Source organism: Micromys minutus (genome assembly GCF_963924665.1).
Source record: "Micromys minutus genome assembly, chromosome: 8".
NCBI classification, from domain to species: Eukaryota; Metazoa; Chordata; class Mammalia; order Rodentia; family Muridae; genus Micromys; species Micromys minutus.
Genome location: NC_137977.1, coordinates 47,798,174 through 47,814,388, shown reverse-complemented (window position 1 = coordinate 47,814,388; position 16,215 = coordinate 47,798,174). Strand labels below are relative to the sequence as shown.

Genomic DNA, 16,215 nt, shown 5'->3' with positions numbered 1-16,215 from the left:
CATCTACCAGGAAGATTACAGCCAAGAACCAAGCTAGGTAGCAAGTTCTTTGGAATTTGGCAGTTTCCCCACTTTCTCGTAACTTCAGTACCTGAAGTTGGAAATCCAAGAAAGAGACCTAAGCCTATTGGATCATCCAGCTCATCTCTAAATCTAACCCATAGACAATTCTGTTTGTGTCACCTAGCTCTGTCTACTCATAGAGCGATCTAGCCCCTGTAAACATGTATAATAGTAGCAAAATAAAATTGTCAAGGAACCTCTGATCAAATCAATGTGACTTGTCTCCACATTTGTCACCTAGTTATTGAGGTCCACAAGGCAAAGTTATGTGTTTATATCATGTTTCTCAAGTGCAGAGACATCTGGTTTGAAGCATGACTTCCTCAAGACAACTTTTCCATGATAGTTTTCTAGTATATTTTGCTAACTAACGTATAGTTAATGTTTACCCTTATGAAGACTTTATCAGAACCCAAGAACTGAAAGAATGCATCATCACCAGAAGTCCTGAAACAAAAGCAATGGCTTCGGGTACTGAACATCCTTCCTAATCAGTGAAATTATAAACTGGTGGATATGGCTTGAACCTTTCCCTAATGGATGAAGATTTTAGGGGACCAATCACTGGGAGAGGAGTAGGCGGGACTTCTGGGTAGGAGAGAGGCAGAGGAGAGGCAGGAGAAAGAGATGGCCTTTTTGGATGGGAAGGAGGATGGAGACAACATGTAGGTAGGGGAGGCCCCTGGTTCAGGAGGTATGTTCGTTGGGGTCAGCTACCAGAGGATTTATAACATGAATTATTACAGGACAATCTAGGTGGGCAGTTTATATTATTATCCATTGATTCTGAGTTTATTATGTGGATATTTTGTGGGGTGTGAATTTACTGATATAGATGTGATTGATGAATTATAAGACGTAAGTGTTTTGATTTTACCTGGTTGCTGGGAATGTGAGCAGAGTTCGCAGCAGGGAATCGCGAGAGGGTGGCCCTGTTGGAGCCAGAGAGTAGCCAGCTCCATGGAAGTGGAGAGACTGCCGCCAGGGACAGAGAGTAGCAGGGGTAGTGTGGCGTGGTGCATGGAACCACTCGTCCTTTTAAAATATTTACTGCTACAGGTGAATCTTAAAGTTCATGATGCAGAAAATTTGTATTGGTAAAAATATCATTTTACTAGTCGAGTCTTGATTTGCTGAGTAGGGCCCATGAATCTGTTTTTACTAAGTAATTCATTTATTCAAATGCAACTGAACAGTTGATCATACTTCAGTTCATTCTTTTAAAAATATGTAAGTCAGACCTACAATATATCAGTTCTCCCTGAGTCACAGAAAGTGTCCTAGTTCACTGCACTGTGGTAGAAGTTGATCCATTGACGGCGATAGAGAAGACTCGGCAATGTGGCTGGGAATAGTAGGGAAGCAAAAAACTAAGACTCTATTTGGCTCTGTTAGACTTAAGATGTTTAAGAGATGTCTACATGGGGTTGTCCAGCGAGCACATTTTATCTTCTGATGTAGAACTCGGAGTAAAGCTATGGCTAAAGATAACATTTGATCTTTTATCTTAATCTTTGAAAGTAGGTGGCATGAAGATGGTGAAGGATGAAGATGGCGATGAAATTCATGACTGGGTCAATCCCATGAGTGTGGAGCATAGCATCCTGAGAACTGACAAGCCTGGAGAGAAGAGGCAGAGTATGTGAGGACACTAACAGACTACTATAAATTAGGAAGTAGATCAGGAAGTCGTAGTGTTTAGGAAAATTAATGTGGGTAGTACTTGAAGAAAGAAGCTAATAATGTGTGTAAGAGGTCAAGTAAAAAATGTGGTTTTCAAACTTGAAACTTCTATTATTTTGTTAACCAAGGTCAAAACTGAAGCAGATGATAGCTACATTTGGAAATAAATACAATGAAGAAACACTATCCAAAACATGACAGATGCCCAGAAATCAATAAGAAAACTACATATACTTGAATGGTGGGATATAGAGAAATTAGTTTCAACTGACTAAGACAATCTCCATGCTGGCTGGCTTTCATAGTGATAGAAGGCACGGAAAAGGTTGTCAGGGGGAGGAAAGGGATCAATGGCCTTATCTAGCACTGGACTGTGTTCAAAATACGTAGTTTGCAGGTGTAAGATGATTAAACAATCAATAAAATATTATATAACATCCTTTTGTATTTTAAAATATATGTAGTTTAAACTATTACTGAACTAATCATATGTAGCTAAGGAATACCATGCCTGTCAGTGAGAACTTTGTTCATTCCTCTTGTTTCAGATGAGTAAAGAAAGACTCAGAAAAAATTATCTTGTAGTGAGAATTTTGAGTTCTTCTAAAAAACACACATAAATATTCTTGCTTTAATCCCAGGGGTGGGATATGACAGCTACTGCAGAATGTCCATAGCAACTGACTATGATTTGGCTTATGCTCTAGCAGGGGTATGATTTTAACCAGGTGCAGATAATTTCTGCAATTGTGTGATGTTAAAAGTTCTGGGGACTTTTCAGAGGTTATATAAATGTTAGTGTACCTAGAGGTAGGTGTGGGGCGGCAGATGTTGTTGGCTGCTGGTTGCTGTGCTTATGGTTTGTTAAGTAGTCATGCACAAAGAAGAACAAGAAGAAGGAGGGGGAGGAGTAAGAGGAAGAAGAAGAGGAGGAGGAGGATAAAGGGGGAGGAGAAAAAGGAAGAACAAGAAGAACAAGTCAAAAGTTAAATATTCCGACAGGAAAAAATCAAACTTGCTGCAAGGGTCTTGATGCCCCTAATCAGCAGAAAGTAGTCTAATGACGCCTTTATTCAGGGATTGCTTTTCTTTCTTCTCTATCCCCTTTCTCACTTATCTAGTGTTACGGGGCTGAAAGGGTAGAAGAAAGGGGATGGCAAAGGGGGAAAGAAAGAACCACAAAGTAGCAAAAAGCCAGCTACAGCTTTTAAGAGGCAAAAATCAAGACTAAAATTCAGACTTTCTGATTTCTAAAAACGATGCTATTTGTATAGTGTCTAGTGGTTATACTTATAAGAAAAATTGACTACATTTTAAAATGAGTAGTATATTTTTAAAAAGCACTGATTTTAAAAGTTCAACATGATCAGTCATCTGGAAAATGCAAATTAAATGAATGTTATAAATTACCAATAATCAAAGGATAATATTTGATATTTGTGAGACAAATAATCTTTTCACACACATTGATAAGAATGATAATTGTTCATATAGTATTGTAGGATATCCATTTTATGGTAAACATGTTATTACCACACATGGTAATAAAACATTTTAACTTTGGTTCTATCTGAAAGGCCAGCAAAAGAAATGTGTTCAAGGGCAGGAAAATAAAGTAGCTTTCAAAAATTTTAAAAATGCATATGGGTCTGGGAGTAGAAAATAAGTAAGACAGTTACTCAAGAACGAATGTTCAAATACGTTAATATTAAAGAATAAAACACAAAATCTAGAAAACAGAAAAGTGCATTTGCAATCACGCCATTTAATTAAAACGATGGAGTTAGTTATGACTTCATATAGTCTTAGGAATGTGTGTAAAGATACTGAGAAAAAGATGGCTCCGAGATAGGGTAGCTAATAAAAGCCTATTTCTTTTTTGTTGTTTCAGTTTTATATTTGTTGAATTTGTCTACATTCCCTGACACTCTAGATGTGAGGTCTTTAAGGCAATGCTGATTTTTTGAACATTACATTAAATCAGATACCTTGATCTGAAGAAAAAAAATGTTTACACAGTCATCAATAACCTAAGTTTCTATATGTCTCAGACACTTGGTATAGAGCAGTGAACCAAACAGGTAGATTCTTGCACCTGGAAGGCGTCACCTACAGTAGATGCAGTTTAGAAATAGATGTGTTTTCTTTACACAGACTACTCTGTTTTCTATAGGATTCTCTTCTCCCACAGAACAATGATAAGTAATCTCCAGCTCCTCCTTATTTCGTGAAGATGTGTAATGAGGACCACATAGTCGGTACATTCATAGCCCTCCAAAACCAGTCTCTTTTCTTACACAGGTGACCAAGGATGGGGGGAGGGGCAGTTTAACATCAGCAAAATAGACCATCTTCAGCTGTTCCAGGGTGTCCGAATCTTTTCTGTGACATTACCTGAGCTAGAAATCCACCACCTTTAGAAACAACAAACTTGGCAATTGTGCTCCTGGAGGCATATAGTATATAAAGCTGCCGACAGCCTGCACTCAGGCAACTCCCAGTTTAAATAGCTAAAGCTCCCTGCACTCTCACGCACATTCTGCACACACTGAGGTTGGCTTATTTTTTTTTCCTGGTGGCACTCCCTCCATAATGATGAAGAGAACACCAGGCTGTCAGAGTGTCCTTCGAGGCCCTTCTACCTGATGCAGCTTCAACTCTGTGTTAGGCTGCCACTACCTGTCTGCACACACGGGGGCATTGATGCTTCTGCGCAGCCTCTGAGGATCATTCTTAGTACTTCATAGCAGTTGAAGCTTCTCCCAAGCTTATAAATGAAAATCCTCAAGTGTCAGCTCCTAGGACAACTCCATATTGCCATCATCAGAAAAAGACAAGTGCTCACTGAGTTACTGAATATGATAAAATTGAGGTATTAATCAACTCTGAGAAACGAAGATGCTCTTGCAACATCAAGTGTTCTTTATGTGAAACTAAACAAGCATATGTATTCTGTTTTTAATAAATGATAAAATTATATAGACCCCGAAAAAAATAAAAGAAGATAAAAGAAGTACTTAAGTCAAAAAAGAAAGTATTCTTCAAAAATCCTAATGGATCTCAGAGCAAAGAACAGCATATTATTGATAATTAATCTTTGCCAGAGGTTAAAGGTTCTGTGCCTGTTACTTTTCACAGTTGAGAACAGTTCAAGCTCACACCTAAAGGCTCTCTGTGGGAGACAGTGCATCATGATACTAAACTCCAGCGTCATCCCCACCTCCAGCAGCCTTGTGGCCTTGTGAGTCCCTACAACCCAGGTGCTCCCAGGCTTTCTTCTTTCTTCCCTCCCCTGCTCTATCTGCCTAGAATGGCTTCCCTAGTCTTTCTGCCTTATCAGAGCTTCTTACAAACTGCGGTTCTGTGAAGTCTACCCACTTGAGAAATTACTGTCCTTCCTTCTTAGATCATGACTGTAGATCTCCACACCCCACTGTATAATTCTTTACACAGCATTTACTATTGTGCACATATTATTCAATTTATCTTAGTTTTATCATCTCATTTAGGCTTCTGGGCAATATACAAGCCCTAGTAGCTAAACTAGTATTAGTACTGTTAGTAGCCCTATGAGCGGACTACGTGTTAAGTTCTACAAACATTTTATCTCTTACTGACATAAAATCAGATTACCAAGATGGTTAGCAGGCACTGGGAGAATCAAAATCAAGTCTCTCCTGCTTTTTGAAGGCCATGCTTTTTCTGCTACCTAAAACACTACCTGTGAATAGTAGTGGACGGCGCTTACTCTCTCTAAGACCGTACTGAGCTCAAGGTCTGCACTGTGAGTGCCACACATATCAGCTCACTGGATGCTCACAAAAGCATCTACATGCAGTGGTTACACCAGTTTCTAAAGGGGCAATTTAGGCTTAGAACTGTTAGTGAGCTAAGGTCATTAATAAAAGTCAGAGAACTATGGGTCTGAATGCAAGTCAGTGTCCTGAGTTCTTGCCCACCGAGTCCACGGCTAGATGGTAGAATGGACACAAATCGTGGGAAACACTGCACACATTTTCAGTGATAACTCCCTAGAGCAAAACTGCATCCCAAGCTCTGCTGAGCAAGGCAAACCAACCCGAGTGATCCCCTCCCTAAGCACTCACCTTAGCACATGGGTGGATCCATTAATGGTTGTGGTTGAACAGGGGACAGTCTGGCCCAGAATGGGGGGTCTTTTGTAGCGCTCATCATCACAGCAGAGGATGATGAGGAAGGCACGTCTGAAAGACTTATTCAAGAAGGCATAGAGAAAGGGGTTCAACCCTGAATTGATATAGCCAAGCCAGAGAAAAGCAGTCCACACCTGCTCGGGGACAGTGTAGTCTATGAAAGGGTCCACAATATTGGTGACAAAGAAGGGAGCCCAGCAGAAACAGAAGCAGCCCATGATGACACATAAAGTCTTGGCCGCCTTGGTCTCTGTCCGCATGCGATGTGTGCTGTGCTGGTCAGCTGACTGGAGCCTGCTTTCAGAGGTGGCTCCTGCCCGTTGTAACATCTGGATCTGCTGGGCATGCTCCTTAGCAGTGACATAGATACGATAATAGGCCAGCACCATGAGGAGAAATGGGATGTAGAAGGCCACCACAGAGCAGGTGATGGCGTAGGGCTTGTTGACCATGAAGACACAGCAGGTAGAGTTAGAGTTGTGGTTGAATTTTCTCTTCTCTATCTGAGAATGGGAAGGAGAGAGCAAATGAGGGTGGGAAGGCAAACGGGGGAACATGGTGAAAAAATAAGCAAAAGTGAAGAAAACAATAGGGAAAGAAATAATGAGAAAACAAGCGAAAGAGTGAGGAAAGGTGGAAACAGAAAAGAAAAATTAATGCTTATCATTACATTTTTCTGTTTTATACAAGTTTATAGCACATAGAACTTTCATGGTAGAAAAGAACATGTCCCAGAGTTGTAGGAGTTTATCTGTGTGGGGTTTCAGAAGATGTAGTAAAAAATCATTCTCAATTCTGTCTGCCCAGTCTTTCTTCATTGTCTGATTGTATATAATATACAAATATCCCTTAGTAAGATGTCTTAGATCAATACCATCAAATATGTTTAAGATCTGGGCAGATTCTGACCTCTATCAAGATCAATTGTTTCAAAATCACTGTTTCTTCATTTTAGACACTTTTAAAAATAGTAAGTTTGTTAACATTTGAGAACTTCACCCTATATCATTCTAATCTCAGATCTTTGGGGGATGCTGGACTCTCCAGAATTGCTTCTTTGCTTTCTGAATGGACTGATGAAGGTTTTCCCCATGTAGAAAGTACAGTAGCCAAAGCACTGATATTGAGAAATGAGCAAGAGAAGCTCGGAGCTTGAGAGAAAGAAAAGGTGGATATTTCACAGTCATGGAAGATATAACATTGCAGTTGTCCAATTGCTCATAGTTTTACCTATCAAAGTTTTAGTTTCTGTGGTCATCCAGTTCAAACATTATATAAAGAAGCAATCCCTAAGTTTTAAATTGTGTGCCATTTTTGAGTAACAAGTAATTCTACACCACCCTCCTCTGTCTCATGTAGAAAAGGAGTCACTCCTTTGTCCAGCATGTCTGCATTATATGACACAGCAATCATTTGTTACCTAGTAGCCTTCTCAGTCATCAGAATGACTACTGAGGTACTTGTATTCAAGTCTGCATCGTGACGTAACAATGACCCAAAGCACAAACTAGTGAAATTTTACAGAAGCATATAGTTGTAATTGTTCTACTTTACTGGAATTATTGTTATTGCTATTTTCAGTGCCTAACTTAAAAATTGAATTTTACTATGTATGTATGTATGTATGAATGTATGTATGTGTATATATATATATGAAAATATTTTATGTATATGCAGTATATATACAGTCATTTCAGGAATCCCTAAGGATCTTGGAGTGTTCCACCTAGTGGACAAAGGGATGCACATCCCCCCTTCTTATTTTCTGATGAATCCATTCCATTTAGGTCCTATCCTAGTCATTCCATTCAAACTACCATAATCAAAATTCCCAAAGATTTCCACAAATTTAGCACTTGGTTAAATCAAATATTTAATGTATTGATGTCCTTAAGCCTTCAAGTCTTTCTTACAGATACATATTTTGTTGAAATAAAATACAGCATCCCAGATATTAAATGTATATGGTGAATGAGATTCATAAAGTAGACATACATATGTAGTCATTTTACAAACCAAAGTATAGAGTATTAGTGGCATCCCTAATGCCTCCCAAATGCCTTTCTCAGTCATAACCATATATTTTGTTGACACAGTCATGTGGTTCTCAATGGGTTGTATCAATGAGCATTTCTGCCTCTCTGCTAGGAATGTTGCAAGTACTCCATATCCCCATTAGTACTTATTATTGTCTATAAATAGTTGTATTTCATTGTGGGCTTATTTAAGGTTTATTAAAAATAATTCCATTTCCTTGATTCTCTCTATGTTCCTCTTCTTTCCTCTTTTCTCCCACTATGCTAGTTCTTTGAGAATTTTATACAGTGTGTTTTGATAACATCAAACCATCCTCCCCCAAGTCTTTCCAGACATCCAAGTTTGTGTGTTTTTACTTTCTAACAAGACCAATCTGTATTTCCCAAATATACTTAGATTGTGGTCTTCCTCTGGAGCATAGCAGACCTATCAGGAGCTACACAGGTCCTTCCTCTCCCAGAAGCTAATAATTCCTAACACCTTCGGTTCTAGGACTGAGACTTCATGCCTAACCCCAAATTTAGTGCTGGGATTTTGTTTGGCTTGAGTTTTCATAGATCTTATGCATGCTTTCAAGACCACTGAGGATTCATATGTGCAACTGCCATGATATATTCAAAGCACACTATTTTGTTGTAGTCATCCAAAATATCTGACTAAAGTTCTTTATACAATGATCCCAGAGTTTGGAGGGGGATGTGTGGTACATATTTTTTTTTTATTGAAAAGTTTTATTTTAAAAAACAAAGATAAATGTACATTTTTGCATAAAAGTATACAAATACATTTTAAGGTTGTAATTAAGGATTTGTGGGTACATATACATACACATATGTATATATGTAACAATAATATAGAAAAAGAGGGCATTAGTTTGAGGGGATGGGAGAGAAACTTGGAGGGGTTGTAGGAAGGAAAGGTGGATGTGATGCAGTTATATTTTAATTAAAATATATTCTTTTTTGTTGAAATTGACACAGTCTGTGAGTTGTTTCTGGGGTGTTCAGAGCTTTCTGGGGTTAGTATCCCATTATCAGTGACTGCATATTATGTCTGTTCTTTTGTGACTGGGTTATCTCACTCAGGATGATATTCTCTAGATGCATCCATTTTCTTAAGAATTTTGTTAAGTCATTGTTTCTGATAGCTGAGTAGTACTCCATTGTGTAAATGTACCACAATTTTTGTATCCATTCATCTACTGAAGGACATCTGGGTTCTTTCTAGCTTCTGGCTATTATAAATAGAGTTGCAATGAACATTGCGGTGCATGTATCTTTGTTGTAAGTTGGAGCGTCTCTGGGGTAAATGCCCAGAAGTGGAATAACTGGGTCTTCAGGTAGTACTATGTCCATTTTTCTGAGGAACCACCAGACTGATTTCCAGAGTGGTTGTATCAGTTTACAACCCCGCCAACCGTGGAGAAGTGTTCCTCTTTCTCCACATTCTCGCCAGCATCTGTTGTGATCTGCGTTTTGGATCTTGGCCAATCTGACTGGTGTGAGGTGGAATCTCAGGGTTGTTTTGATTGGCATTTCCCCGATGGCTAAGGATGTCCAGCACTTCTTTAGATGTTTCTCAGCCATTCAATATTCCTCAATTGAGAACTTTTTGTTTAAGTCTGTACCCATTTGTAATAGGGTTGTTTGATTCTCTGGTGTCTTGCTTTTTGAGTTCTTTGTATACCTTGGATATTAGGCCTCTATCTGATGTGGGGTTAGTAAATATCTTTTCCCACTCTATTGGCTGCCGTTTGGTTTTCTTGACAGTGTCTTTAGCCTTACAGAAACATTGCAATCTCATAAAGTCCCATTTGTCAATCTTTGACCTTAGAGCTCGAGCTATTGGTGTTCTGTTCAAGAAATTTTCTCCTATGCCTATGAGTTCTAAGGTTTTCACTACTTTCTCATCTAATAGTTTCAGTGTGCCTGGTTTAATGTGGAGATCTTTGATCCACGTATAATTGAGCTTTGTACAAGGAGATAAGAAAGGGTCTATTTTCATTCTTCTGCATGCTGAGTGCCAGTTGGACCAACACCATTTGTTGAAGAGGCTGTCCTTTTTCCATTGAATGTTTACTGTTCCTTTGTCAAAAATCAGGTGATCATATACATGAGGGCTCATTTCTGGATCTTCTATTCTATTCCATTGATCCACGTGCCTATTTCTGTACCAGTACCATACAGTTTTCAGCACAATTGCCTTGTAATATAGCTTGAGGTCAGGGATAGTGATTCCTGCAGAATGTTTTCTTGTTGTTGAGGATGGATTTCACTATTCTAGGTCTTTTGTTATTCCAGATGAAATTGCACATTGCTCTTTCCAACTCAATGAAGAACTGGGTTGGAATTTTGATGGGGATTGCATTGAATCTATAGATTGCTTTTGGTAAGATGGCCATTTTTAAAATGTTGATCCTTCCAATGCATGGGAGATCTTTCCATTTTCTGAGATCTTCCTCAATTTCCTTTTTTAGGGGTTTGAAGTTCTTGTCATACAGGTTCTTCACTTGCTTAGTTAGAGTCACACCAAGGTATTTCATAGTTTTTGTGACTATTGTGAAGGGTATCTTTTCCCTAATTTCTTTGTCCACATGTTTGTCCTTTGAATATAGGAAGGCTACTGATTTGTTTGAGTTAATTTTATATCCAGCCACTTTGCTGAACTTGTTTATCAGCTGTAGAAGTTCTCTGGTGGAATTTGTGGGGTCACTTAAGTACACTATCATGTCATCTATAAATAGTGACGTTTTTACTTTTTCCTTTCCAATTTGTATCCCTTTGATTTCCTTTTGCTGTCTAATTGCTCTAGCCAGGACTTCCAATACTATGTTGAATAGGTAGGGGGAGAGTGGGCAGCTTTGTCTAGTCCCTGATTTTAGTGGGATTGCTTCAAGTTTCTTACGGTTAAGTTTGATGTTGGCTGTTGGTTTGCTGTATATTGCTTTTATTATGTTTAGGTATGGGCCTTGGATTCCTGTTCTTTCCAAGACTTTTAACATGAAGGAGTGCTGAATTGTGTCAAATGTTTCTCAGCATCTATTGAGATGACCATGTGTTTTTTTTTTTTCCTTTGAGTTTTTTAATATGGTGGATTACATTGATGGATTTCCGTATGTTAAACCATCCCTGCATCCCAGGGATGAAGCCTATTTGGTCATGGTGAATGATTGTTTTGATGTGTTCTTGGATTCGGTTTGCAAGGATATTGTTGAGTATTTTTGCATAAATGTCCATAAGTGAGATCGGTCTGAGGTTCTCTTTCCTTGTACCGTCTTTGTGTGGTTTAGAAACGAGAGTTATTGTAGCCTCTAAAAATGAGTTAGGTAGAGTTCCATCTGATTTTATTTTGTGGAATAGTTTGGAGAGTATTGGTATTATGTCGTCAATAAATGTCTGATAAAATTCTGCACTGAACCCATCTGGACCTGGGCTTTTTTTGTTTGGGAAGCTTTTGATGACTGCCTCTATTTCTTTAGGTGTTATGGGATTATTTAGATGGTTTACCTGGTCCTGATTTAACCTGTCTAGGAATTCATCCATTTCCTCCAGGTTTTCTAGATTTGTTGAGTCTAGGCTTTTGTAATAGGATCTGATGATTTCTTGAATTTCCTCAGTTCCAGTTGTTATGTCTCCACTTTCTGATTTTGTTAATTTGGATACTCTCTCTGCCCTCTAGTTAGTCTGGCTAAGGGTTTATCAATCTTGTTCATTTTCTCAAAGAACCAGCTCTTGGTTTTGTTGATTCTTTCAATGGTTCTTTTTGTTTCTATTTGGTCTATTACTGCCCTAAGTTTGATTATTTCTTGCAGTCTACTCCTCTTGGGTGTATCTGCTTCCATTTGTTCTAGAGCTTTCAGCTGTACTGTCAAGTTGCTGATGTATGCTCTCTCCAGTTTCTTTTTGGAAGCACTCAGAGCTATGAGTTTTCCTTTCAGTTCTGCTTTCATTGCATCCCATAGGTTTGGGTATGTTGTGTTTTTGTTTTCATTGAATTCTAGAAAATCCTTAATTTCTTTCTTTATTTCTTCTTTGACCCTGTTATCATTTAATAGAGCATTGTTTACTTTCCATGTGTATGTGGGCTTTTTGTTGTCTTTGTTGTTATTAAAGACCAGCCTTTGACCATGGTGATCTGAAAGGATGCATGTGAGTATTTCAATCTTCTTATATCTATTGAGGCTCGTTTTGTGATCAATTATGTGGTCAATTTTTGAAAAGGTGCCATGAGGTGCTGAGAAAAGTCGTATTCTTTTGTTTTAGGATGATATGTTCTATAGATATATATTAATTCCAGTTGGTTCATGACCTCTGCTAGTTTTACAGTGTCCTTGTTCAGTTTCTGTTTCCATGATCTGTCCATTGGTGAGAGTGAGGTATTGAGGTCTTCCACTATTATTTTGTGGGGCACAATGTATTTTTTGAGCTTTAGTAGGGTTTCTTTTATGAATATTGGTGCTTTTGTATTTGGAGCATATATGTTAAGGATTGAGAGTTCCTCCTGACAAATTTCCCCTGTCATAAGTAAAAAGTGTCCTTCCTTATCTCTTTTGATAACTTTTGGTTGAAAATCTACTTTATTTGATATTGGAATGGCCACTCCAGCTTGCTTCTTGGGGCCATTTGCTTGGAAGGTGTTTTCCCAACCTTTTACTCTGAGATAGTGTCTGTCTTTGTCTGAGATGAGTTTCCTGTATGCAGAAAATTGCTGGGTTTTGTTTATGTATCCAGTCTGATAGCCTATGTCTTTTTATTGCGGAATTGAGTCCATTTATGTTAACAGATATCAAGGAATAGTGGTTGCTGTTTCCTGCTATTTTTACTTTTGGAGGTTGAATTGTGCCTGTATTTCTTATTTCTTTTGGTTTTCTTGCTTGGGAGTTTTCTTGTTTTCATTAGTTTGTAGTTCCCCTCCGTTGTATTGGGTTTTTCCCCTATAATGCGTTGTAGTGCTGGGTTTGTTGTCAAATATTGTATAAATTTCGTTTTGTCTTGGAATATCTTAGTATCTCCATCTATGGTGATTGAGAGTTTAGCTGGGTATAGCAGCTTTGGCTGGCACCTGTGTTCTCTTAAGGTCTGTATGATGTCTGCCCAGGCTCTTCTAGCTTTCATAGTCTCTTTTGAGAAATTGTGTGTGATTCTGATTGGTCTGCCTTTATATGTCACCTGGCCTTTTTTTCTTACTGCTTTTAATATTTTTTCTTTGCTTTGGCGTTTTGACTATTATGTGTCGGGAGGAATTTCTTTTCTGTTTCCAATCTATTTGGAGTTTGGTAAGCTTGTTTTATGCTCATGGTCATCTCATTCTTAAGGGTAGGAAAGTCTTCTTCTATGATTTTGTTGAAGATATTTACTGTGCCTCTTAGTTGATATTCTTTGCCCTCTTCTATTCCTATTATCCTTCGGGTTGGTCTTCTCGTTGTGTCCTGGATCTCCTGGACATTTTGGGTTAGGAGCTTTTTGGTTTTTGCATCTTCTCTGACTGTTTTGTCTATGTTTTCAATGTTGTCTTCAGCCCCCGAGATTCTCTCTTCCATCTCTTGTAATCTATTGGAAATGCTTGCATCGGTGACTCCTGATTTCTTTTTTAGGTTTTCTATCTCTAGGATTGTCTCTTTTAGTGTCCATTTCCGTTTTAAATTCCTTCTTCCATTCCTTCATCTCTTTGGTTCTGTTTTCCTCTAGTTCTTTGAGTGTTTTTCTTGTTTTCTCTTTAAAAGCTTCTAATTCTTTATGCTCTTCCTCCCGTTCTTGTTTAAGGATTTCTATCATCATCTTGAGGTATGATTTCAGGTCTGTGTCTTCTTTTTCTGAAGTGTTTGATATTCTGCTGTTTGCTGTGTTGGAAGAGCTGGGTACTGGTGTTGCCAGGTTTTCTTGGTTTCTGTGAGGTATGTTCTTTCCCTTTCCTCTTGCCATCTTGTTGTCAGTCTTGTGTTGATGCCTAGTTCCCTGAGCTGAGCTGGGGCGGGGACCGGCGAACCTCTCTTTTCGCGAACTCTGCAGAGATCTCTCTGCACCCAGGCTAGTCGGAAAGCCTCGCTCTCGCCAGTCCAGTGTCCCTGGATCACCACTGGACCACCACTGACTCACCACTGCTCCTGGTGGTGGACGGTCCTAGTGCGCACCCTGCACTCAAGGTGGTCCGGCTGGGAACAGCCAGACGCAGGGTCACAGGTTCCCTGAACCGAGCTGGGGCAGGGAGGGGGAACCGGGGGACCGCACTTTTTTGCGCTTTGACAGAGATCTCTCCGCAGAGATCTTTTTGCACCCCGGTCAGTTGGAATGACTCCTCACCAATCCTGTGCCCCTGGACCACCGCTGGGCCACCGCTGGCTCACCGCTGTTCCAGTCCTGTGTCCCTGGATCACCGCTGGACCGCTGCTGGCTCACTGCAGCTGGCTCACTCCCAGTGGCGGACGGTCCGAGTGCGAGTTCTCAAGGCTGATCTGAATTCATAGGACTTTTCAGAGAGGTGCATAGGGAGCAAGGTGCTCTCTGGAAAATGGTCTTTTCTGGCCCACAGAAAGAGCTGGGTCAGGTCTCTGTCATTGGAACTCTGGACTACAGAAGGCTGAGCTCGATACATATGTTTTATTTACAGCTGAATATTTTATATTCTATTCTCTACACGTTGGCTAGTTGTGGGTAACTTTGTTGATCATGATCTTCTGCAAACAGAAACACAAAACATGTGTCTCTGATGGAGGTTGAAAGATGCCTTAATCTATGGGGATAGTCATTAGGAGATAGGTAAATGCTATATCCATTTAACAGAACAATAGTAGTAAACTCTTGTACAGGGTCTGAGACGTGTCTAGCCATAGACTCCAGGCCTGATAATGGTGGTAGGTGTGGGTTCCATCTTGTGAATGGGGCTATGAGTTCAATCAGAAAATGATTGGTTATTCTCATAAGATTCATGCCACTGTTGGACAAGTATTATGTCTTCCCAAGCCGGTCATTACTGTAGCTCATAGAAGTCACAGCTGAGTATGAATGATGATCCCCTTTCATACATGAAGATAGCATGTATGATATCTTCCAGCACTATGAAATCTAGCTGGTAGAGATGAAGGTCAATATCAGCTTAATTTATCTGTCTTCTGTGACTCAACTGCATGGTGCCTTCAGCAGTAGTGTATGACTGTCACATTCTGGAGGACAATCAGAATATTGGAAATAGCCTGAGTCATTTGAGCATCATGAGGAAACCCACTGGCCGACAAGTTAATTCTGAACAGTGTCTTGGGCAGCCTTGTCTATATGATTTGAATGTGTGAATTTCATGGGAAAGGGGAAATGAGTTTCTGCTTCTATTCTTGATTGATGTTCTGGTTTCTCCTCTGAGACAAGATTAGAATGGTTGAGCAACTCAGCTTCTGTCAGCCCACATTCTTGTAATTGTGTCTTCAGATTTAATCCAGGTCAGTATTCTTAAGCGTAATGTATTCCATTCTCTGTACTCTGTTTCATGTTTACCTTACCTCGCCTGACTAACTGGATTCAAATTATTAAATTCAATAAACCAAAATAAAGTCTAAATTAATCTGGGCTGCTCACATTAAGAATTTGGTTTTACCACACATTTCTAGACATCTAGATGTCAAATTATGACTTTCCAATTTGTCTTGGGAAGTCATTAGTCAGGTGATTTTCCCATAATAAATGCTTATATAGGTCGTTTTGTTTTTAATAGTTCTATATTCTGGATATGTCCATTGTCAAACCTATATATTGAAAATTCTTGGTTTGTTTGTTTATTGCTTTGTTGTTAGTATCATCTAATTGAGATTTTAATTTTAAGAACCTGTACTTTCAGTTAATACCTTTGTGACCCATTATGAAGTCTTTACCTCCTCATGATAGAAATATTATATCTACCACTTAATGGCATTTCCTCATATCTTGGAACATTGTTGTGTTCACTTTTACATTGTAAATTCTTCAGTCCAGTTGGGATTAATTTTCTGTGAGGTGTTGAGTTTTGTTATGGTTTCTATTGCTGTGATAAAACAGGATGATAAAAGTACCTTGGGAGGAAAGTGTTTATTTCATTGTAAAGCTCTCAGGTCATACTCTGTCCCCCAAAATATTCTTGGATGTATGCTTTTCCACTAGAGCATGCTTTGCTTGTTAGGAGTTACACTCGAGGATAATCTAACCTTTCCTTTTTCAGAAGCTAACATGGCCAATCATTCCAAAGCTGGGAGTGGGATTATGTACCCAAGTTCCCACTCCATGCTAAGACTTGGTCT

The 16,215-nt window shown here is 39.1% G+C and overlaps 1 protein-coding gene across 1 annotated transcript in view; it reads right to left on the bottom strand.

The window, feature by feature from the left end:
* HTR4 (5-hydroxytryptamine receptor 4) overlaps window positions 1-16,215 on the bottom strand; it is a gene marked incomplete at both ends in the record, with an annotated part of 52,571 nt that overhangs the window by 17,843 nt on the left and 18,513 nt on the right. Inside the window, one exon of the mRNA XM_080920114.1 lies at window positions 5,853-6,421. Coding sequence (XP_080776240.1) covers window positions 5,853-6,421 — 569 coding nt within the window. The remainder of the gene's footprint in view (window positions 1-5,852; window positions 6,422-16,215) is intronic.